Here is a 25,132-nt window from a genome sequence, read left to right as displayed (position 1 = left end):
CAGTGTACATGCGACTCTCTTAGGGTTAGAGAATACGTGAGACTATACAAAGGACATGAGAAGCCAAACAGGAAAGATAAGCGAGAAGGAGAGGGTGAAGGAGAAAGTGCGACCGCCTCTGTCAAGAGCCAAGAGAAGAACTAGAGTATGAACTGAGATTCCTGAAGCTCTTGTCCTACTGGTCAGAGCTGTAGTTTCCTTCTATGTGTGCACGTTCATGAAAGTTTTGACTACCTGGGAGTGAGAAGCTTTTGTCACAGTGTCTGCACTTGTATGGTTTCTCTCCTGTGCACACGTTTGTTTGTTTGTTTGTTTTAAGGTGACCCGTAGTAGTGAAGGATGACCCACACTGGTCACAGAGATGCTTTTTAATCCCACTGTGAATGACTTCATGGCATTTTAATGTACTTGTGAAGCCTTTCCCACTATTTTTGCACTAGGTGAGTTTATCTCCAGTGTCTTTATGTTGATGTCATTTTAGGTCAGCTTGCAAACTGAAAGTCTTTCCCACCACAGTGATGACAGGGTTGAGAACTGGATCCATCTGTGTTGCTCTGCTTCTAAACAAAGACACAAAGACAGTGCAAGTCAGTCCTTCAACATTTTCATCCTGAACGTTGCCTGAAATAAAGAGCATTTCTGCAGACGTCCAATTCATTTTACTGTTTCAGTTAACACACTCAGTTTACTGGGCTGCAGTAACTACAATACTACCATTATAATACTACAGTAATACTTATTTATGTTTACAGTAACATCTGAATAACACTGAAGTACTACAATGCTTATGTTTAAAGGCTATCAACAAAGTGCTAAATTACTAAAGTAACACTGCAATAATACTAATTTAATACTGCATTTATAACACTGTAACTGTGCAGTTAGAGAGACAGAGAGAGAGAGAGAGAGAGACAGAGAGAGAGAAAGACAGAGAGAGAGAGAGAGCTGTGCATGAAGTGTGATTTTATTGTGGTGGAAGCAAAACAGAAAAAGTCAGAGGGAATTCATGACAATGTTTTTGTGAAGCGTAGTTTGGATCTTCTTTTGCTGCTGGTTCGGTCAATATTGTTTGGAGGGAGATCAAACTAACAGCTTTAGAATCACCGCAAAAAGGGAGTGAACACAAAGCGCGGACCCGCCGAAACATTAGAATCTGCGAGCTGTCGGCTTTCAACCCCGACTGTGTCCGTGCCGTCGGGTGAGAAAGGCGACATCTCACTGATTCTGATCCGTCGGCGGCTCCGCGCTTTGTGTTTACGTCTTTGTGCAGAATCCGTGTTCCTGCTCTCATTTATTGTTTGAGTTGTTTGGTGGTTGTTGAAATTTTGTGAGGCTTCACCTGAGAGTCGGGCGTTTCGGGCAAAATAAAATTATATTTAAAAAAAAATCGATTCAGGATTTTAATGAATCGATATGACGTTATCCAAGCCAGAATCGATTTTAATCGATAAATTGATTATCAAAACCCACCCCTAGCTAACACAGTTTAATGAGCAGAGTTGTTCCAAACAGTCAGGCTAAAATGACGAGATAAAAATAAAAATACATACCTCACAGTAACTGCACTTGGAGAGTCTCTTTCTGTTGTGTATCTGTTGGTGTCGTCTTAGGTAATGTATAGATTTAAAAGTCTTCTCACACAGGTCACATTTATGAGGTTGTTCCTCAGTGTGGGTAAACATGTGGCGTTTTAGGTGTGTGTCTGTAGTACAGCGTTTGCCACACTGATCACAGCAGTACACATCATGTCTGGTGTGAATGCGTAAGTGTATATTTCTGCTCTCCATCCGGCTGAAGGTTTTCCCACAGATGTCACAGCTGTATGCTTTAATTCCAGAGTGGGTAACTAGATGAGCCTTTAAGTTGCAACTGTGAGTAAAAGCTCTGCCACACTGATCACAGTTGTACGCTTTAACTCCACTGTGGGTGAGTTGGTGTGATTTTAGGGAACGCTTCCAGGAAAAAGTCTTTTCACACAATTCACAGCTGTACGGCTTCTCTCCAGTGTGGATGACCTGATGACGTTTTAGTTTAGACTTAGCAGGAAAACCCTTCCCACAATCATCACAGGTGTATTTGTTCTCTCTCTTTCTTCTGCGAGGTTTGTCGGCCTCCTGAGAGCGCTGACTTCTCGCTCCATGTTGGTCCTGCAGTGACAGAGATACAAACAGAGGCAGTGAGTGAAATGCAGTCGTGGAACAAACTGAACCTTCAAACTCCCTCCATTAACACTAGTTTTAAACCTGAAGGTGGAGTGTGGCACCAAACACCTTAAAGGTCTTTTATCCCCACCTGCTGGTAGTAGAAACACATTACATCCAACCTGGTGTTAAAAATAATTCATGGATGTTCAAACAGTAAAATCATGCCCATCCCATCACTTGTACACAAATATTAATGCTAACATGCTAAAACACTCATAATAGTAAAAAAATGTTTACAGGTCTATGCTTTTTTATATTTCCTGTTCCTGATATTAGTTTGTTCAATGACAACAGATCCATTGTAATAGTTAACAGGTTCTTAGTCATTCAGGTCATCGTACTCTAAGGAGCTTGGAAGGCAAACATGTTCAAGCTTGCTTGAAGATGTTTCACCTCTCATCCCAGAATCTTCTTCAGTTCTAGGGTCAAATGGTGGAGAGTCCCAGATTTTAAACCTAATGTGAGTGTCCCCCAAAAGGGTCATGGACCCCCTATTGATCCTCTACCTAATCACACCAGCCATGGTGTAAAAACAGGTGTGGGTCACAGTCAGCCAAGGTTTCAAGTGAATCTATTATGAAACCTAACTCCACCCTATCATGTGATTTCCTGAAGTGAAAAGGCCCAGGATGTGAGTGGGTGTTAAGGTGTCTGTGAAGGGTTCTCAAAACTGGATTATAGATGGCAGACAGTTGGTGTCAGAATCAGAATACTTTATTGATCCCTAGTGGAAATTATTTTTCGTTACAGTGCTCTATTATAAACAAACATTAACAAAGACAGACAATACACTAACTAAGAATAGCACAATATATACAGGCATATATATACATAAAAGTCACTTATTATTAAATAGCTGAAAAAGAACATGTGCAAGAAGGGTGTAGCTGTTGCAGTAAACAGTGTGTTAAGTGGAGGAGTTGTACAGTGAGATGGCCACAGGCAGGAATGATTTCCTGTGTCGTTCAGTGGTGCTTTTCGGTAATCTCAGTCTTTCACTGAACGTGCTCCTGTGACTGACCAGCATGTCATGGAGTGGGTGGGAGGTGTTATCCAACATTTTCTTTATCTTGGACAGCATCCACCTCTCCGACACCACCTTGAGGGAGTCCAGCTCCATCCCCACAACATTACTGGCCTTACGGATCAGTTTATCGAGTCTCTTGGCATCTGCGACCCTCAGCCTGCTCCCCCAGCATGCAACAGCATAGAGCACAGGTGTCGAACTCCAGGCCTCGAGGGCCGGTGTCCTGCAGGTTTTAGATGCGTCCTTGAACCAACACAGCTGATTGAAATGGCTAAATGACCTCCTCAACATGTCTTGAAGTTCTCCAGAGACTGGTAACGAACTAATCATGCGATTCAGGTGTGTTGACCCAGGGTGAGATCTAAAACCTGCAGGACACCGGCCCTCGAGGCCTGGAGTTCGACACCCCTGGCATAGAGGATGGCACTGGCCACAACAGACTCGTAGAAAATCCTGAGCATTTTCTGGCAGATATTGAAGGACCTCAGTCGCCTCAAAAAATAGAGACGACTCTGGCCCTTCCTGTAAAGTGCTGTGGTGTTTTTAGCCCAGTCCAGTATATTGTCAATGTGTACTCCAAGGTATTTATAGTCCTCCACAATGTCAACACTGACCCCCTGGATTGAAACAGGGGTCAAGTGTTTCCTGGTCTTCCTGAAGTCCACTATCAGTTCCTTGGTCTTTGCTATGTTGAGCTGCAGATGATTCTGCTCACACCACATGACAAAGGAGTCGACCACAGCCCGGTACTCTGTCTCATCATCCCTGCTGATGCATCCAACCACCCCAGAGTCATCAGAAAACTTCTGAAGATAGAGGTCTCTGTGCAGTGGCTGACGTCTGTGGTGTAGAGGGTGAAGAGAAAGGGGGAGAGGACAGTCCCTTGTGTGCCCCTGTGTTGCTGATTACCTTGTCAGACACACACTGTGGGAGACGTACATATTGTGGTCTTCCTGTCAGGTAATCAACAATCCAGGACACCAGAGAAGCATCCACCTGCTGTTAACTTATCACCCAGGAGGGTTGGCCTGATGGTGTTGAAAGCACTGGAAAAGTCAAAAAACACAACCCTCACAGTGCTCGCCGGCTGGTCCAGATGGGTGTAGACACGATTGAACAGGTAGATGATGGCGTCCTCTGTTCCGAGACGAGGCTGATAAGCAAACTGAAGGGGATCCAGATGTGGTCTTACTATGGGTCGCAGCTGGTCCAGGATGAGCCTTTCCAGGGTCTTCATGATGTGGGAGGTCAGTGCCACGGGCCTGTAATCCTGGGGGCCACTGGGACGTGGCGTCTTTGGAATAGGGACGAGGCATGATGTCTTCCACATCACTGGTACCTTCTGCAGACTCAGACTCAGCATAAAAAGTTTATGAAAGACTCCACACAGCTGGGGGGCACAGGCCTTGAGGACGCGGGGACTCACTCCGTCTGGTTGAGTGAAGTCTCCTCATTTGCATCTCAGCCTGGTATTGAGTGAAGGTGATGGGTGGGTGGGGCGTGTCAGGAATCTCACTATTCCTCTCACTATTTTTTTCTCCTTATCTTTCCTCATGTGGTGCATTTTCCATTGTTATACCTCTCTGACCTGTCTTCCCCATGTGATATTTTGTGTAATTTATGTATGGTCGGAGGGTAAGATGGCGCCGCCATTGCGTGCAATAGGTCGAAAGCCTTATGAAATTTCTCCTTGTGGGACTAATAAAGGTATATCAAATCAAATATTGTCTCAAGGCCAAAGAAAATGTTTGGAAGGGGCTCGACCGAGCCACAGGTGCCAGGCACCACCAAGCAGCCAACAGGAGTGAGCCAGTACACAGCTGAGCGCCTAGACCACCACACCTGGGGTGCCTGAGATGTTCCCAGAGAGGTGGAGTTAAGACCCGACTTGACATATAAGCATAGGCAAACAGGCACAATCATGAATCCCCACTTTCATGCACACCCATAAAAATACTCAGCACTCGCCCAAGGTGGAGACAAACACAAATATACACTGTGCACACACTAACACTCCCCCACTCTGTAACCCCGGGTCCAGGTGCCATCACCGAGAGAGGGGCAACCTGCTCCCAGACCCAGGAGATGCTGCCCTGTGCCCTGGGGTGGAGACAAGCAGACCGTCCCCAGTCCTGCAGCAGCAGAGAGGCCCAGCATCCCAGACCCCGACTAGATGGGCGACTCCTCCTCCTGGCCCCTCATGGCGAACAGAGAACAGGCTGTGAAGACCCCATACCTCTCGCCACCCACTCATATGTAGTGTTTCTGTGTGCTGTTCTAAAGTGCATTTAAATCATGGGAGGGGCTGTGATTCTTTTCCCCACGCTGAACCACTACAGCTGATTTTAGGGTTCCCACCTGCTCAATCCCACTTCAACCTCTTCCCTGCTCATGTTCCTGTTTAGAGGCAAAGTCACCCTCTACAATGTAGGCAACAGAAAATATACATATGTTTTATTTTCCACTTAACTGATTCAAACACCTTTATTAGAAATAAATAGTTTGTATTTCATCTACTAATCTTATTTTATTATTACATTAATGTAGCACAAGGTTCAGTTAACTTTGGAGAAAAACAGGTGGTAAAAATGTTCTTCAAGGAGCTACTTTTACTTTCTTACTCTGATTACATTTCAGAGCCCGTACTTTTTCACTTTAGCTTGAGTAAAGAAGTTAAATCAGTACTTCAACTTTTACTAATAAACTTATGTGTTCTTTAGGGGTGAAGACATCACATATTTACAAAAGTGCTCAGATGTTTTCGAACACGTCTGTTACCCACCAGCTCGATAGATGATGAGGATCATTTGAGCCCGGCGAGAACAGCGGACTCCCACAAACCTTTTTCAGACCCCCGCAGGTTAAACATAATATATATGTGTCTTGGATTTATTTCATTGTTTTATTGTTTCTGAGTAAATCAGTTTGGCTGAGATTAAAGTTAAGCCTCATATAACATATTATAGCACAGTTAAATAATAGGTCCCCTATTATTTACTGTGCTATAATAGTAAAACCTCAGTAAAAAACTCATCAAGTATGCTGGTGTTCCAATTGTACAAATCATACTTGAGATTTGAGAAAGGACCATATTTTCCTCACCTTCTGTGTTGAGCTCATTGTTTCCTCTGTAGTGACTCAGCTGAGTCCAGATGGCTGAAAATGTTCCTCTGCTGCTCCGTCAGACTCTTCTCCTCCTGCTGATCAGCTGGGACACAAAACAGATCTTTGTTAGGCTCCACACTGCACTGAAGAGTCAAAATGTCTCATATGTTCATCTGACAACACAAAGTACAAATTTCACTCTGATTGCTTGTAGAAATCTTGTGAGACGTGTTGTGCTGCAACGTGAGGAAACTCTCTCACTCACTTATACTTCAGGAGGAACTTTGTGACATTGGCTCTAATATTCTAAGCAGCCCTTTACTATGACAGGGCCAGAAAGTCCTATTTGAAGGTTTGGGAGAAGGACCATGTTAAAGGTGGATTGGGGTTTATACACTTTGTGTTATATATGGCTTCAAAGTGTTGGTGCACTGTGTTGCATGGAGAATCTGTAAAAATGATGATATCGTAATTTCACTGTATAATAAAAATTAGAATTCTATTAATGTTTTTAAATGGTAAATGGCCTGTATTTGTATAGCGCTTTACTAGTCCCTAAGCACTCCAAAGCACTTTACACATTCAGTCATTCACACACACATTCACACACTGGTGATGTCAGCTACATTGTAGCCACAGCTGCCCTGGGAGCACTGACAGAGGCGAGGCTTCCGGACACTAGGGGTGGGGGAAAAAATCGATACTGTGTAGTATCGTGATATTTTGTTTGCTAATAATGTATCGATACAGGGACAGCAGAAATCGATATTTTGTTACAAAAATTTTTTTCGTGGACTGGAACATGCTCTGACTTCAGAGCATGTTGATCCTTTTTCTGAGCAAGAATCCTGACATTCCTTCACTGTCCAAATGTGTTTAACTTTTTTTTTTGGCAGCAATAAACATGACAGTTTACTTATTTTAATTTAAGACATGTTTTATTTTAATTAAGTTTAAAACTTTTTTATTTAATGTAAAATTATATTTTGTTTTAATTTACTTTCAAATTCTTCAGTTGCTGAATGGGCTGCATAGTTTTCATAAATTGCATAGTTCAGAATAGCTATAATTGTACCAGATGGTTGCGTTCAGTTAAGTTGGACTAGACTGTAATACAAACCGTTCAAGTTTGTCAACAATAAAACTGAAATGAGAGAAAGACTGAGTGTGAGACTTTGTTATTAGATAAATTGAATATTGATAAAGTTTACCTTTATGTACAGAATCTGAATATCGCTAAGTATTTTAAAAAATTGCAATAATATCGTATCGTGGGATGTATGGTGATTCCCACCTCTACCAGACACTGGCGCCACCGGGCCCTCTGACCACCACCAGCAGGCAACGGGTGAAGTGTCTTGCCCAAGGACACAACGACCGAGACTGTCTGAACCGGCAACCTTCCAATTACAAGACGAGCTGCCAACTCTTGAGCCACAATCGACCTTAGAAAAGTCCCTTGACCTTTTTTAACCTTTTGCATAAACATGCGAGTAGAATTAGTATAATATATTTTTCTGTTACTTGAAGACTTCAACGAGTGAAGTTTGTTGTCTGCTGGTAATAGGTAGCCACCTAGTGGTTAGACCCTCTCATAACATCAAGTATTGACAATGCAGAATTTTTAAATCACAGGTTCAGATGTTTTGTTGCTAGATGACACTTTGTCATTGATAAACAAACAAACATAGTTTAGCAGATACCTAACAAACTATCCAGCCTACAGACTCAGCTGGGGGGGAAGGGAAGATAAGTAATTATCACACCAGAAACACAGTATTACTCCTAAATCAAACAGTACAATATGTTGTTTTTTTTTAACCATATTGCGTGATTTATTTTATCATGCGGTTATGCGATACCGTGGATAGTCGCTGCCATAAAATTGAGCTCTTTTACAACAAACGCTCTCAGTCGCTGTTGCCATTGGCAAGCAGTAGCCGCATAGACACCAGTAGGTTTCCCTCAGTCTCGCGTCCACGTTTGATGGATTGTTTTCATCTTCATCTAAACTAAGTAGTCGTTGACTATTTTCATCCTCTCTCTCAGTTTGCTCTGGTTCAAACTGGAAAGGTTGAACAGAAGCCATTTCCAGTGCGCTGCTAACTGTAAACTCGATGCGGTGCAACCGTATGACGTCCTCACAGAGTGCGTTGAGAAGTAAATAACAATGGCGGCCTACTAGTAAGTAGGTTTTATATAAAATGTGCTTAAAAGAAAAACATTTGGCGTATTTTAATACAACATTATTGAAAGCACAGTACATATTTTAGCACAAACATGTCTTAATAATCGGGCTTCCTTTTAAGTGAAAATACATTGATGGGGGGTTTCTGGAACTAATCAAGTTGTGGAGATGTAAAGTCTTTTGTCTCTCGTCAATTATATCGTTATCGCAAATTTTCAAATATATATCGTGATAAATATTTTTGGCCAAACTGCTCTGCCTTAGTCAGCTCTACCTGCACATTAATGATGGGGCCTTTAAACTCAACACTTTTAACCAGCTTTCCTTCCTTCTTTGACTGCAGCTGTTTGACACAGGAAGACATTATTACATTCAACACTCTGCTGCACATTAACCACCACAATATATTTTTATTCTCTATGCTTTCAAATATGAACACTGTTTACTTTCATCTCTGTTTCATTAGTTTTTGTTAACATCTTCCTGTGCATCACTTTACAGCAGCCAGACTCATTAAAATGAGACTTTGTAGGAGTTCACTTCCTCTCATGTGTTCATCCACAGCAGCTGGACAATAAAGTTTATTTTGACTCTGATACTGCAGCAGATCGCTCTCATCCATTTCCTGTTATCACTTCAAATAGAAATGAGGCTGTAGAGGTTTGGTGCATGCAGAAAAACAGCTGCAGGGACAATGAAAAGACTTTTCTGCTCCAACTTCTCCCAGCATGCTGAGCTAATGATTAGTTGGTGTTTTTCTCCAAACACTCTCTCACTCTTCTCTCAACGTGTTCACAATAAACTGTGAACAGACACCGAGGAGAGCAGCAGAAGACCTCATTCAGGAGCTAAACTCAACATGAACTGAACTCACAGTAAAGTTAGCTCGGTGCTTACCTTTAGATGAGCCCACAAACCGAGAGAAACTCCGCGATGAAGCTGGAACTCTTTCCAAACACAGGAAACAGATCAGGGAGCAGAGACCCACGTGGTTCACGCTGATCTCAGCGACGATCCAGGAGACAAGGGTGGGCAGATCGATGCAGATATCGATCCAAACGTTGGTAGTGGTTTATGATCGATACTTTAGTTTATTTCTCTCCTCTAAGTTCACTACTTTACTCGCTTTGGATGAAACGTCTGTGCAAACTGTGTACGGCATATGATCGGGGAACAGGCTTCTTCTTCGTTATATTATTTGCACCATCTTGTTGTTTGGCGGTTGTTAAACAACAAGATGGTGCATTACCGCCACCAACTGGTGTGGAGTGGAACGTCGACACCCAAAACTGGAATAAGGCCTGAAAACTTTCACTTCTTGAACCCTTTTGCAGTAAACTGACATTTTGAACAGCGAGCGTGTCAACATTATCCCCCTATTCAGCTTCTCAGCGACTCAAAGGTTTGACAGTCACCAATAGTAGTGTTCAAATCAATATGTCCAAATCTTATTCCAGATATGACCACCTCCTCTCTCCTACTCCTTCCTGTCCTTCTCATTTCTCCTACCCTCCTTAAATTTCTTTCTCCCTCCCACTGTTTTTGTCATGTTTCCTTTATTTCTTGCCTTATTATACTCGTTATCTCTGTCTGACAGAAGTTAATAGCCTGGTCAGTTAACCCATGTTTTGTGGCTTTCTTCACAACTCTGTCGTTTCATTTCCTCTGACTCCATAGTGAGCTGGAATCCATAAAAAGCCAACTATAAGTCCCATCATGTGTATTTTGTTAAATGTTTGCTGAACCTCTGTTAGTACATCTGCTCTACTTTCTGAGCAGCTACACTGTAAACTGTCCAATGAAGAACTTCAGTCTGAACAAATGCCTGATTGTAACGGTCACATGTCTTCTACCCACTGAACAGCTGACAGTACTGGAAGCATTTCTCCAGTGTGTACTGACGGTCCACCATTGATCCTTTTCAGGGACAACAAATGCTACCCCGGTTTGACTGGCTGTATTCTTTGATGCATCTGTATATATTTGTACATAATTATAATACTGATCATTGTAAGTCTGTACTGTATGTAAGTTTAAATTAAATTCCCTATTCCTGTTCTTCTTTTCGTGTAATTTTTCGATTTTATTCAACAATGCCTTTCCAGTCATTTTTCTTTGTCTCTTTCCCCCCAAATCATTAGAGGAACAATCATCACCACCTGTTTGACTCATGATTTTCCCGTTTGTTTGTTCGATTTTTTTTTTTTAAATTTATTTAAAAGTTCAGTGATCATCCATTAAAACATATATCCACTGGAAGCCACAATAGACTTTGACCATAAAATCCTTTCAACGTAACGGCACTTTAATTGTCCATTTGAACGTCATCCAAGCAGCATAATTAATAAGACGCAGCGCAGTCATCAATCCAAGAGCGAAGCAAAAACGTTGCACGTTTAACCAACATTCATTCCATTCAGTGTCTCCTCTTGAAACATCTCAGCGCTAATGCAATGTGGCTTCCTTTTCCACAACCAGACATGCACAGGTATTCTTACCTGCGCTCCTCAGAATTGCGTCAGGTGTGTCGGTGCTGCTGGCTCACTCATTCAGATGCGCTGCACTTACTTGGCGTCTTTCAGGTTCCTTGATCTGATTTCTTTGATCCTGCTTGCGGCTTGCTTCTCCAGAATGCCGTTTTATGTTGACTAAAGATGTAGCGACTTCCACAGTCGCTAGAGGCCGGGGACGGAGCCTGCCAATTTGCCTGACGCGCTGTCAACTTTACGCAATAATGCGAGAGGTGGAATTGTTTGCTTGTTTATTAAAGTACTTTGAGAGTTTACAGAGTAATGTCATCGGTAGTGATGTGACGTTCTGTATCGAAGCTTGTGTCGAGTAATGGAGGGGGCGTTTCCGCGATGAGCGTATCGAGGCTTGCTTCATTTGTGGGAGGAGCTGAAAATGATGACGTCCGAAGCCTCGCTGCCCGGCTGTACCACGTGACTGGTTCAGGAAGTGATTCGAACTTTGCCGCGAGATATGACAGCGATATAAACCCCTCAGACTTCATTCAAAATGTGGGTGTTTGATGGAGAGTTGCGGTTAGTGAGAGTTTGGAGACAGTTTGGAGGTTTATGAGAGTGAGGAGAGAAAGTCAGGAGAGAATGGAGCCAGCTAAGAAGAGGAGGATGTCCTCCCCTGCGTGGGAACATTTTGATCTTATTCCTCCCAACAAGGTATGTAAATTTCTACAGAAGATGTATTTTCATAATACTGATGGTGCAATAAAACTTATGTTAAGCTGTCTTTACTTTTGTACAAGGTGAAGTGTTTGCCATGCGCCAGGGAGCTGGGATATAACAACAACACCTCATCCATGCTTAGGCACTACAGAGCTTTGCATGAGAATAGGGGGAAAACTGATTGTGGAGCAAAACCAGGTGAGCCATCAAATGCCATGATAATATAGCATGCAGTAATGTTACTAAATGATATAACAATATTATACAACTGTAATAAGTTACGTGTGTGATATTTATATTTGTGCTTTGTTTTTATTGTCTTTCCTCAGGAGAACAATCTCAAATAGATGAAGACCTGGTTAGCATGGTGATGAGGACTCCCAGCCATTTAGCATTGTGGAGGACAAAGGATTTAAAAGATTTAGTTAAATCATTCAATCCTAGCTATGTTCTCCCCACTAAAAAGGCCATAAAATCAGTGAAAATCTAGTCTTTACAGAATAAAATGTGAACAGGCAGGACTGTGTAGCTGTCCATACCTCAACGTTACAAAAGCACAACTACTGTCCACACCCCAACCACACCTCACCTCACAGTAAATGATCATTTCCATTTTAAGCATTTCCAAATAATCATTTTCCATACTGCCAGTATAAATATACACAGTATACTGCCATCACTACAATATAGATGTTTTACACACTCCTTTTGTTGTTGACATTTACAGGCTGTGTGCAAAAGGCCACACTCTTCAAATTCATGCCAACTAATAGTTTAAGGTCCAGTAGGTGTCCTACTAGAGCAAATGAAGCTTCAAGACGCTTTGCACTGGGGTGAACCAATTGGATGAAAAGCTTCAGTGCTTCATGAAGCTTCATCTGCCCATCACTAGTCATCGGCTCCTGATTCAGACTCTTAAAACATCACAGGCTCTAATGCAACAAGGGGAAACTCGTTGTGCAGCGGTCAACAAAAACTATGGCTACCCAGCCCTCCTCTCTGTCATAATCAAAACCCAGTGAATGACAGACTGACAACGCCCTCTTAATGTCACCGCTAGGACCCACGTGACTCCCATTACACATCACCGTAGCAACCAAACAAATGAAAACCCAGTGATCATCAAAATTCAATACATTTAGTTATGGCTCCTACACTGCCAGTCCCCCTCCTTTCCTCTCACCACTGTCTCTCGTCTTGTCCGCCCGCAGAAGCTGGAAGCCGGGCAGTGCTGGGGTACTGCCACTGTGACCGGGTTAGCGTCATTAGCTCCTCAATCATATCAGGGAGCGATTTCACATTTACAGTGATTACAGGAAGGAGAGATGGGGTGTAAGGTGTCCTTCTCGGGAGACATCACCCCTAGGGTTGCCAACTCCCTGAAAAATAAATATGGGACACCTCGTGGCCAAGGCTGGGCAACCCAATTGTCTTCACCCTTCCCAGTGTGGTGAATTTTTTAGCTCTTTTTTTTGTGCGTGTGAAATTATTTTTTTTAACCATTTGACTTGAAGTTGATTTAAGTAGATGCATATTCTTTGTGATATGAACACATGGGAAACAAATGATCATTTAGCCATTTATTTTTAGATTTAACATTAACACAATAAAACAGGTCTCTTTCTTAAACAGAAGCCTGTCATGCTTAACTTTTGAGAATATAAGTAAATCTTTCTTTAAAAGAACTCTGTCCTGCTTAACTTAAAATTATATAAAATAATAGAAAACAATAGAAAGAAAATTTTTTTTGTAACAGTGCACATAAAGTGCATTTAGTGCAATTGGCTTCAGTTGAGGCATTATTTCAGCTTTTCTAATGCTAATCCGCTGCTCCCGTTTGTAAACCCGCTTGTTACGATAATTACGCATCATAACTCATCATCATTATTCATCTATGTATTAGTCATCTATTTATTGTAATCATCTATCCTTGCAGTTGTTTATTACACAAAATAAATTATATTATCACACTTCTGGCCACATAGCGCTGATATTCACTGCACATGCCCATATTAACCTTAACCAGGGGGTTTAAAACAAACAAACCAATGTTTATATACCATATCTGCTTCTGCCGTGGCCTGGTGGACAAAAAATTGGTTAAGGGTTCCCCGAAATTTCACGCCCCTCATTTTCTTCATGTGCCCACCATTAGAACCACGCCTACGGAAAAGTGCGCCGGCACACAGTGCAGTGCGCTTTATAGGTGTTATCGTGCACTTTTTCCAGCCAGGTGTTTTCCTTTTCCCATTCCTCACCGTACTTTTGCAGCCTTTTTTTTTTTTCCTCGGAGGGGAACCAACATTGCTGGTCTAATGCTGGGCTCACACTGTGCGATTTTTGGCCCATTTTGAGCCGATTTTTGAGTCGTGCGACCGATTTGGTGATCGGCCTGATTTTGGCCTTCATCGTGCGTCGTGCATCGTCGTGTAGTATACGTGGGGTAACGAGAAGCGATTAACACCTCACGACCAGCTCCCGACCATCAATCGCTTGGTCGTGAGGGTGTCACCGCAGTTTCTCACACTGCGCACGCGCAAACACAAATGTCAGCGAAAAAGACGGCGCAGCACGGCGTGTGATCTGGATACAAGCGATGGAGGCACTTGTAGAACTTTGGAAAGCTCATCCGAGCCTTTTCGATGTTCTCACAAAATTATCACGACCACAACAACCGTGAAAATAGTTGGATGGACATTGCTGCTCAATCACAGCTGCCTGATCAATGTTTTTCATTAGCAATTTAGCAAAATTGATGGTGGTGGTGTGTCTGTGTGAGTGAAAAACAGAGAGGGAGAGCGAGCGACAGATTTTCTGTTATAACCTTCATTTTATGGACGCACAGTGTGAGCGCTCGGGTCGCATCAGAGCATCGGGCCGTATAGTGTGAGACCCTGCATCGTGACCTACGAACTTCTAACCCCTGCGAGTCAATCGTGCAGTTTGAGCAGAAGCTGAATAACGCGACTGAAAAAAAATCGCACAGTGTATGCCCAGCTTTAGGTGTACTGTCGTCCGAGACTTGCACCGCAGTGTCGGTGTTTGTTTCCCTGTTGTCCATGCTTCTTGTTGTGGTCATCTGTTGTCTTATGGTATTTTCTCCGCAAGCGACCTTTCCTCGACCAATGAGATAAGCGGTAATCTGAATTGTCATAAGTGTGCTTTCAGCTCATTGGTCACAAAGCAGGAGAGGGGCTGGGAATTATGTTTTCAAACAAAGCGTTAATTCCATTAAAAGTTATAGACTACTTTTGATTCTCACTGTATTACGGGACAAAGTGCGTCCCTTTTCAGCACAATACTGGACGTGTACTTTTGTTTCTAAATACGGGTTGATTCTGTTTTTCAAGGGACGGTTGGCAACCCTAATCACCCCCGTCTCTTCACCCTCAGCTCACTGGGGATGTCGGGTCTGTCTGCCGGTAGAGCAGCTGCAGGGTGCAACGCTAACAGCTGATCCCTAACATAAACAAAGCAGCCATGCGCCGGGTATCCAAATAGGGGTGAAAAAAGTGGAGACAAAAGAAGAGAAAAGTCAACATAACTAGCACGAAGCGGTAATGCATGATGGCAGAATCTGATTGCTAAGACATAAGTTAAAGGTTAAGAGAACTAAAGAGGAAAATAAGAAAGAAGCTTAGAAATGAGCAGAGCTGCCATAACACGTAACACAGTTAAGGTTTCAGAAAAAGCATTCTGTCGTTTGTTTGCTTGATCATGCCTTAAACACATCCAAATGCATAGTGGGATTATAATACAAGTGAATACTGTGACAAGCACTGGTACTGAATAGGCAATCACTTAGCAGCAAGGTGAATCGGTGATGCATTAGTGTGGTCTGCACTTCCTCGTTTTGATTTGGTGAAATGAGTTGAAAGTAATTGGATGAGGGAACCATGGGGAGTGCCCTGCATAATTTCAATAAAACGCTGTTTTAAACGCCGTTACAGCTGACGCAGAACACCGTAAAAAACGCCATTTTTATGTCTCTTTGAACGGCGTTGTCTGCCGAGTGACGTAAAAAACGGCGTTCAAAGACAGATACAAACGGTGTTTTTTCTGCCACTTAGATGGGGCGTTCAAGGTAAAAAAGTGGCGTTTGTCCTGACAGAACGCAGTTTGTTATGGCGTTTGGACTAATTAAACAGAATTTTTTTACGCCATTTCTTAACCATACGGGTTGGAAAAGTGGCGATATTTGGCACTTATGGCTTGCCATACAGTCGTGCTACTTTGACGCGCGTTTCATGCGTTTTCGCGATGCAAGTCTGCTTCTGAATTTTCGCAGGACCCACAATCATGCGTCATCAAACTTTTCCATTGACTTTACATGTAAACCTGACGCTCTGGTCGCATCATTCGTGTTCGGTGTGAACACACCTTAATGGGTCTCAATCTCTGCAACGTTCAGCTTTCAGAATTTGTCTTAAACAGCATAAAAGCATGGATCCATCCCACCTTGTATCAGGAAAACATTGATGAACTTTGAGCAAATGAAACCACAACTTTAAAAAATGAATTCCCAAAATTAATTGTTTCGACATCTTAAACACAAAATCAAAAGTTTTAATACGTACAGCAAGTTTAAGGAAAAATAAAAGATTTTAAAGATCTTTCAACCTTTTTTCTCAAATATAAAACAGCAGATGGCACTTACATGCTTTTTTTATGGGATTGTCCAAAAATATCTATATTGTATCTATTCTAAAATATCTATTCTAGTAACTCAGTGTTACAAGGAAATTTTTCATAACTTTCAGGTCAGATTTTTAATAAGCTGCAGGAACCCTGTTCAGTGTGAGTGGAGAACAGCCAAGTCTCCTCGTCTGATAAACCTCCGTCTGTGCCACTGAAAACAGTTCATCTGACTCTGACTGTAAACATGTTTCCATTTGTCACTTCAGTCTTTACTCTGAAATACAGGACATGAAATCACAGCTCAGAATTCTTCATCCAACTGCTGGAACAAAGCGAACCACTCGACATGAACACTGAAGCAGAACAGTTTAGAAAGCTTAAAATGAGACTAGAGAACCATTGTCATTCATAGCTGCCTCATCAGATCTTTATAGGAGATTCAATCTGAACTCTGTGGAGCCTGATCTCAAGGGTTTTGAGTCTGACCCTGAAAGCAGAAGAATATCTTTCTGTCTGTTTAGATTCACTGTGATCCAGTGATGGGAGTGATTTCAGCCCTGAGTGATCACGCTGATGTTTGCACAGAGCAGACAATGAGGTGAATGTTTTGGCACATTGGTAACAGTGAAACAGTTTATTAGTAACGTGGGATCGTTTGTGTTTGGAGTATGAACTGAGATTCCTGAAGCTCTTGTCACACTGGTCACAGCTGTAGTTTCCTTCCATGTGTGTACGTTCATGAAGACTACGAAGAGATGATTGTGAGAAGCTTTTGTCACAGTGTCTGCACTTGTATGGTTTCTCTCCTGTGTGGAGTTGTTTGTGTGTTTTAAGCCCACTTGCAGTAATGAAAGATGACCCACACTGATCACAGATGTGCTTTTTAACCCCACTGTGAATGAGTTCATGTCGTTTTAATCCACTTGATGTGGTGAAGCTTCTCCCACATTCTTTGCAGTATTTCAGTTTGTCTCCAGTGTGTTTACGTTTATGTACTTTTAAGGTGTATTGGTGACTAAAAGTTTTTCCACAAAGGTCACAGTGAAATACTTTCCCACCACCACAGTGATGACAGGGTTGGGAACTGGATCCATCTGTGTTGCTCTGCTTCTAAACAAAGACACAAAGACAGTGTAAGTCAGTCCTTCACAATTTTTATCCTGAACGTCGCCTGAAATAAAGAGCAAATAAAAAACACACAAAAATCATAATTGAAGTGAAAATCTGAATAATCACTCAGAGCTGCTTTTTCATGCAGTAGAATTGCCCGAAACATCAGAATCAGTGAGCTGCAAGCTTTCAGCCCCGACTGTGTCCGTGCTGTCGGGTGAGAAAGGCGACATCTCACTGATTCTGATCTGCGGGTCGGCGCTTTGTGTTTACGTCTTTGTGCAGAATCCGTGTACCTTCTCTCATTTACTGTTTGGTGGTTGTCGAAATTTTGTGAGGTTTCACCTGAGATCCGGGCGTTTCGGGCAAAATAAAATTATATTAAAAAATTGATTCAGGATTTTAATAAATTGATATCACGTTATCCAAGCCAGAATCAATTTTAATCGGTAAATCGATTATCAAAACCCACCCCTAGCTAACACAGTTTAATGAGCAGAGTTGTTCCAAACAGTCAGGCTAAAATGACAAGATAAAAATATAAATACATACCTCACAGTAACTGCACTTGGAGAGTCTCTTTCTGGTGTGGATCTCTTGGTGTTGTCTCAGGCAATGTGGAGATTTAAAAGTCTTCTCACACAGGTCACATTTATAAGGTCTCTCCTCACTGTGGGTAAACATGTGGCGTTGTAACTTTTTGTCTGTTAAAAACCTTTTTCCACACTGATCACAGCAGTACACATTATGTCCAGTGTGAATGCGTAGGTGTGTATTTCGGTGCCCTATCCAACGGAAGGTTTTCCCACAAATGTCACAGCTGTATGCCTTAATTCCAGAGTGGGTAACTAGATGCCTCTGTAAGTTGCCACTGAGAGTAAAAGCTCTGCCACACTGATCACAGCTGTACGCTTTAACTCCACTGTGGATGACTTGGTGTCTTTTTAGGGAACGGTTCCAGGAAAAAGTCTTTCCACACAAGTCACAGCTGAACGGTCTCTCTCCAGTGTGGATGATCTGATGACGTTTTAGTTCAGCCTTCCAAATAAAACCCATCCCACACTCGTCACAGGTGTGTTTTTTCTCTCTCTTTCTTTTGTGAGGTTTGTCGGCCTCCTGAGAGCGCTGACTTCTCGCTCCATGTTGGTCCTGCAGTGACAGAGATACAAACAGAGGCAGTGAGTGAAATGCAGTCTTGGAACAAACTCAACCTTCAAACTCCCTCCATTAACACTAGTCTTAAAACTGAAGGTGGAGTGTGGCACCAAAACATTAAAGGTCTCTTATCCCCACCTGCTGGTAGTAGAAACGCATTACAATCAACCTGGTGTTAAAAATAATTCATGACTGTTTAAACACTCTAAAATATTTTTTCCTTGTTTTCCTTACTTTTACTCCCCACAGAAAAAAAAGACTTTCTACTTATTATATTTTCAAAACAGACTTTTTACTTTTGGTTGGAGGAATTTGAGGGGAGTTATTTCATCACTAAGGGCATCAAACATCAAACTGATTTGAGCCTGAATAGTAACACATGAAAGACAATCCTGATCATGTACTAATCATCAGGGCATGAAACATAAAAAGAGATTAAAGAGGCAAAACTGTGAGTCATAGTCTTGAGTTAAAGTGAGACGTTGTTCTTCTTTCTTTTTTGCACAGCACCTGAACAAACAGGTAATTTCAAATGCAGCGTTTCTATCAACAAACATCAGCAAACACACAACTGTTTGTGTGCAGTTTGTCTCACAATGTGTTGCTGGCTAAAGGTCCAGCTGCTGTACATGACAGGGAGAGAAAAGAAAGAGAGCTAACTTCACTCAGAGATGGAGAAAGATAAGACACACAGGAGAGGAAGAAGAGAGGTTAGATTTAAAGGGAAGGACTGCTCAGTGGGATTCGATCAACTTTAGATTAAAGCTTATATTTAAGTCCTCATGTGTTGAAATCAGATATTGGGTCTGTACATGTGGCATTATGGTTTTTTTTTTCAGATTATGAAACATGCTGCAAAACAATCTGAGGCAGATTAACTGTGCCGCTTTAGATGCAGCCTTTTCCATGCAGTAGAATTGCAAACATGTTAGCACAGTTAAATTTGCAGAGTTGTTCCAAACAGTCAGGCTAAAATGACAAGATAAAAATATAAATACATACCTCACAGTAACTGCGCTTGGAGAGTCTCTTTCTGGTGTGGATCTCTTGGTGTCGTCTCAGGTAATGTGGAGCTTTAAAAGTCTTCTCACACAGGTCACATTTATAAGGTCTCTCCTCAGTGTGGGTAAACATGTGTTGTTGTAACTGCATGTTGGTTATAAACTGTTTGCCACACTGATCACAGCTGTACGCTTTAACTCCACTGTGGATGACTTGGTGATGTTTTAGAGTATCCTTCCAGGAAAAAGTCTTTCCACACAAGTCACAGCTGAACGGTTTCTCTCCAGTGTGGATGACCTGATGCCGTTTTAGATTAGCCTTCAGAGTAAAACCCTTCCCACACTCGTCACAGGTGTGTTTTTTCTCTCTCTTTCTTCTGTGAGGTTTGTCGGCCTCCTGAGAGCGCTGACTGCTCGCTCCATGTTGGTCCTGCAGTGACAGAGATACAAACAGAGGCAGTGAGTGAAATGCAGTCTTGGAACAAACTCAACCTTCAAACTCCCTCCATTAACACTACTTTTAAACCTGAAGGTGGAGTGTGGCACCAAACACCTTAAAGGACTCTTATCCCCACCTGCTGGTAGTAGAAACACATTACATCCAACCTGGTGTTAAAAATAATTCATGACTGTTCAAACACTCTAAAATCATTTTTCCTTATTTTCCTTACTTTTACTCCCCACATTAAAAAAATGACTTTCTACTCATTATATTTTCAAAACAGTCTTTTTACTTTTGGTTTGAGAAATTTGAGGGAAGTTATTTCATCACTAAGGGCATCAAACATCAAACTGATTTGAGCCTGAATAGTAACACATGAAAGACAATCCTGATCGTGTACTAATCACCAGGGTATGAAAAATAAAAAGAGATGAAAGAGGCAAAACTGTGAATCATAGTCAGGAGTTAAAGTGAGACGTTGTTCTTCTTTCTTTTTTGCACAGCACCTGAACAAACAGGTAATTTCAAATGCAGCGTTTCTATCAACAAACATCAGCAAACACAAACTGTTTGCGTGCAGTTTGTCTCACAGTGTGTTGCTGGCTAAAGGTCCAGCTGCTGTACATCACAGGGAGAGAAAAGAAAGAGAGCTAACTTCACTCAGAGATGGAGAAAGATAAGACACACAGGACAGGAGAGGAAGAAGAGAGGTTCTGCTCAGTGGGATTCGATCAACGTGAGGAAAGTCCTCATGTGTTGACATCAGATATTGGGTCTGTACATGTGGCACTATGTTTTTTTTTTCAGATTATGAAACATGCTGCAAAACAATCTGAGGCAGATTAACTGTGCCGCCTCAGATGCAACCTTTTCCATGCGGTAGAATTGCTAACATGCTAACACAGTTTGATTTGCAGAGTTGTTCCAAACAGTCAGGCTAAAATGACAAGATAACAATATAAATACATACCTCACAGTAACTGCGCTTGGAGAGTCTCTTTCTGGTGTGGATCTGTTGGTGTCGTCTCAGGTAATGTGGAGCTTTAAAAGTCTTCTCACACAGGTCACATTTATAAGGTCTCTCCTCAGTGTGGGTAAACATGTGGTATTGTAACATTTGGTTTGTTATAAACTGTTTGCCACACTGATCACAGCAGTACACATCATGTCCGGTGTGAATGCGTAGGTGTATATTTCGGTGCCCTATCTGACTGAAGGTTTTCCCACAGATGTCACAGCTGTATGCCTTAATTCCAGAGTGGGTAACTAGATGCCTCTGTAAGTAGCTACTGTGAGTAAAAGCTTGGCCACACTGATCACAGCTGTACGCTTTAACTCCACTGTGGATGACTTGGTGATGTTTTAGGTAACCCTTCCTGGAAAAAGTCTTTCCACACAAGTCACAGCTGAACGGTTTCTCTCCAGTGTGGATGACCTGATGAAGTTTTAGATTAGCCTTCAGAGTAAACTCCTTCCCACACTCGTCACAGGTGTATGTTTTCTCTCCTTTTCTTCTGTGAGGTTTGTCGGCCTCCTGAGAGCACTGACTTCTCGCTCCATGTTGGTCCTGCAGTGACAGAGATACAAACAGACTCAGTGAGTGAAATGCAGTCGTGGAACAAACTCAACCTTCAAACTCCCTCCATTAACACTACTTTTAAACCTGAAGGTGGAGTGTGGCACCAAACACCTTAAAGGTCTCTTATCCCCACCTGCTGGTAGTAGAAACACATTACATCCAACCTGGTGTTAAAAATAATTCATGACTGTTCAAACACTCTAAAATCATTTTTCTTTTTTTTCCTTACTTTTACTCCCTACAGAAAAAGAAGGACTTTCTACTCATTATATTTTCAAAATAGACTTTTCACTTCTGGTTTCAAACATCAAACCAATTTGAGCCTGAAAAGTAACACATGAAAGACAATCCTGATCATGTACTAATCACCAGGGTATGAAACATAAAAAGAGATGAAAGAGGCAAAACTGTGAGTCATAGTCAGGAGTTAAAGTGAGACGTTGTTCTTCTTTCTTTTTTGCACAGCACCTGAACAAACAGGTAATTTCAAATGCAGCGTTTCTATCAACAAACATCAGCAAACACACAACTGTTTGTGTGCAGTTTGTCTCACAGTGTGTTGCTGGCTAAAGGTCCAGCTGCTGTACATCACAGGGAGAGAAAAGAAAGAGAGCTAACTTCACTCAGAGATGGAGAAAGATAAGACACACAGGACAGGAGAGGAAGAAGAGAGGTTAGATTTAAAGGGAAGGACTGCTCAGTGGGATTTGATCAACTGGAGATTAAAGCTCCTCATGTGTGGAAATCAGACATTGGGTCTGTACATGTGACATTATGTTTTTTCAGATAGTGAAAGATGCTGCAAAACAATCTGAGGCAGATTAACTGTGTTATTTAAAGACTGCATGAAGATCCTCTGCAGGTTAGTGCAGGATAAACAGGTTAGTTTGCTGAACTGTGATGGATTTAAAGTAAAGAACAGTGTGTGACTGGTGCACAGTGACTGTGGTGCTCATGTCACAGTTAGATTACATCAAGTGTAGCAGAGATTCATTTAAACTGAAGCTCATGATGCTGACACAATGTATAATCACGCTTGCACAGAACAATCACTTTGTAACCAGTTATAGTAGTTTCTCATAGGTAATACAGCAACAAGCTTTATGAATATTCATGTGTGTAACCAATAAAAACAACCTGCAGGGGGAAAGCAAGTTGAAGTGGGTTGGAGACAACTGCTTCCTCCCTCGAGTGAAAACTTGAGCTCTGTGTGACCTCGTTCCTGAGTGAGTTTCTGTTTATCCAGCAGTATCAGGGGTAAAACTCTCACAAAAACTGTTATGTCCATTTGATTATTAATAATTTTGATGAATAAACCTTCCTTATTTTAACATGTGCTGTGGTCTCTAAAAAACAACATAATATACGACACAGTCATATAACAGGTTGGGAGTATGAGAGTTTTAGACGTGACTGATTATTTGGTGAAACTGTGATATTTTCCTCACCTTCTGTGTTGAGCTCATTGTTTCCTCTGTAGTGACTCAGCTGAGTCCAGATAGCTGAAAATGTTCCTCTGCTGCTCCGTCAGACTCTTCTCCTCCTGCTGATCAGCTGGGACACAAAACAGATCTTTGTTAGGCTCCACACTGCACTGAAGAGTCAAAGTGTCTCATATGTTCATCTGACAACACAAAGTACAAATTTTACTCTGATTGGTTATAGAAATCTTGTGAGACGTGTTGTGCTGCAAAGTGAGGAAACTCTCTCACTCACTTATACTTCAGGAGGAACTTTGTGACATTGGCTCTAATATTCTAAGCAGCCCTTTACTATGACAGGGCCAGAAAGTCCTATTTGAAGGTTTGGGAGAAGGACCATGTTAAAGGTGGATTGGGGTTTATACACTTTGTTATGATACAGGTAAGGCTGTAAGCACATCTGTGGGAGATGTACACGACACCACCCTCAGCGTAGTCCAGTAGATCTCAAAGAGGAAGCACTTCAATACACAGTTTTATATGTCAGGGTTCACGCCCCTTCATGCGTAAGTAGATAACATAACATGCGCGGCAGTTGTCTGCAACTCCTTTTATATTATTGATGTTTGTTCCTCACTAACGGTTTCGACACTCTCTCGTCTCCATCTGTTTCCTGTTTCTCGTTGTGAGGCCCCATGATCGTATATGACACATCCTGAGTACATCCTGTTCTAATCTGCACAGGCACGTATGCAGTTACAAGCAAAACACTACTTTAAATGTCTTCCAGTTTAAACCTTCTATAACCTCTTGATTAATATGGCACTTATTTAAAATTACAACATTTATATTTCCCACAGTACTCGTGGTCATTGATCAGTGGTTTCAGTGCTTTCCTTCCTGCTTTGACTGCAGCTGTGTTTGACACAGGAAGACATTTTTACATTCTTCACGATTATACTTTATTCTTTTTGGGGGAAGTGCAGCTTTAAACCTTCACATGATTCAAGTCAACCCAACAAATCAATCTGAACGATCACAGGTGGGAAAAACTTCTGTAGACAAAGTGAAATCAAACCCAACATACAATCCACAACATGATTAAAAACACGATTCTTCCAAATCACCAAGAGCTGCACATTAACCACCGAGGAGAGCAGCAGAAGACCTCATTCAGGAGCTAAACTCAACATGAACTGAACTCACAGTAAAGTTAGCTCGGTGCTTACCTTTAGATGAGCCCACAAACCGAGAGAAACTCCGTGATGAAGCTGGAACTCTTTCCAAACACAGGAAACAGATCAGGGAGCAGAGACCCACGTGGTTCACGCTGATCTCAGCTACGACCCAGGAGACAAGGGTGGGCAGATCGATGCAGATATCGATCCAAACGTCGGTTTAGTTTGTTTAATCATCCAAATTCACTCTTTTACTCGCTTAGGAATAAACGGTAGCTCCGTCTGCGTTTTCACTACCCGATCCGTACCGGTGTTGTGCCAAAGTAGTTACCCCTGTCAAAAATTGTTTCCCCATTCATGGGAGCGTGCAAAGTAGGAGGAGCCACTTGCCCAGCTCCGTTCTGTACGCTACTTGTCACTGATCTGCAGTCGACGCAATAAAGAGTAAAAGCTGGAAAACAGCATACTCGATGAATTTAATATTAGTTTCGTGACATTGTAATGTGCCGTGTGGAAGACGATTTACCTTAAACTGTACACTGAAATAACCTGCTGGGAATACTTTGTCTAGAAAAAGACTTTGATACTATAATACTGTAAAACCAGACGCGATCATGGAAACACGTCGCTCTCCAGGGAATTTACACTCTGTTTACACTTTGTAGCGAAGCTATCACGAATGAGTTTATTTGCAAAATCAATCACAGTATAACCAATAAGTACAGTAACTTTGGAGACGATGTCATATTCACAGCAAAAGTTATGGAGGGATACAAAATCTATCAGGTTGTGTGGCATCGGCTGCCAAATGTGTGTCCCCCCCCATCAATAATGCACCTTGGCGTTGCTATCACGAAAGAGTTTATTTGCAAAATAAATCACAGTATAACTAATAACTA

The 25,132-nt window shown here is 41.9% G+C and overlaps 1 protein-coding gene across 1 annotated transcript; it reads right to left on the bottom strand.

Annotated features, from left to right (window-relative positions):
* Positions 1–252: 252 nt before the first annotated feature.
* LOC148101582 (uncharacterized) lies at positions 253–24,537 on the bottom strand. The gene is made up of 7 exons (XM_087846474.1): positions 24,285–24,537; positions 23,083–23,188; positions 21,026–21,622; positions 19,818–20,043; positions 18,010–18,389; positions 1,551–2,147; positions 253–560 (listed from the first exon to the last, which is right to left on the bottom strand). The coding sequence occupies exons 2-7, from the start codon at positions 23,098–23,100 to the stop codon at positions 483–485; spliced, it is 1,896 nt and encodes a 631-aa protein (XP_087702600.1). The 5' UTR covers positions 23,101–23,188; positions 24,285–24,537; the 3' UTR covers positions 253–482.
* Between the last annotated feature and the right edge of the window lie 595 nt (positions 24,538–25,132).

This window comes from Neolamprologus brichardi, chromosome 9 (genome assembly GCF_056152115.1).
Source record: "Neolamprologus brichardi isolate AB-2024 chromosome 9, ASM5615211v1, whole genome shotgun sequence".
Lineage (NCBI taxonomy): Eukaryota > Metazoa > Chordata > Actinopteri > Cichliformes > Cichlidae > Neolamprologus > Neolamprologus brichardi.
The sequence above is the reverse complement of the archived record's forward strand: the minus strand, read 5'-3'. Positions and strand labels throughout refer to the sequence as shown.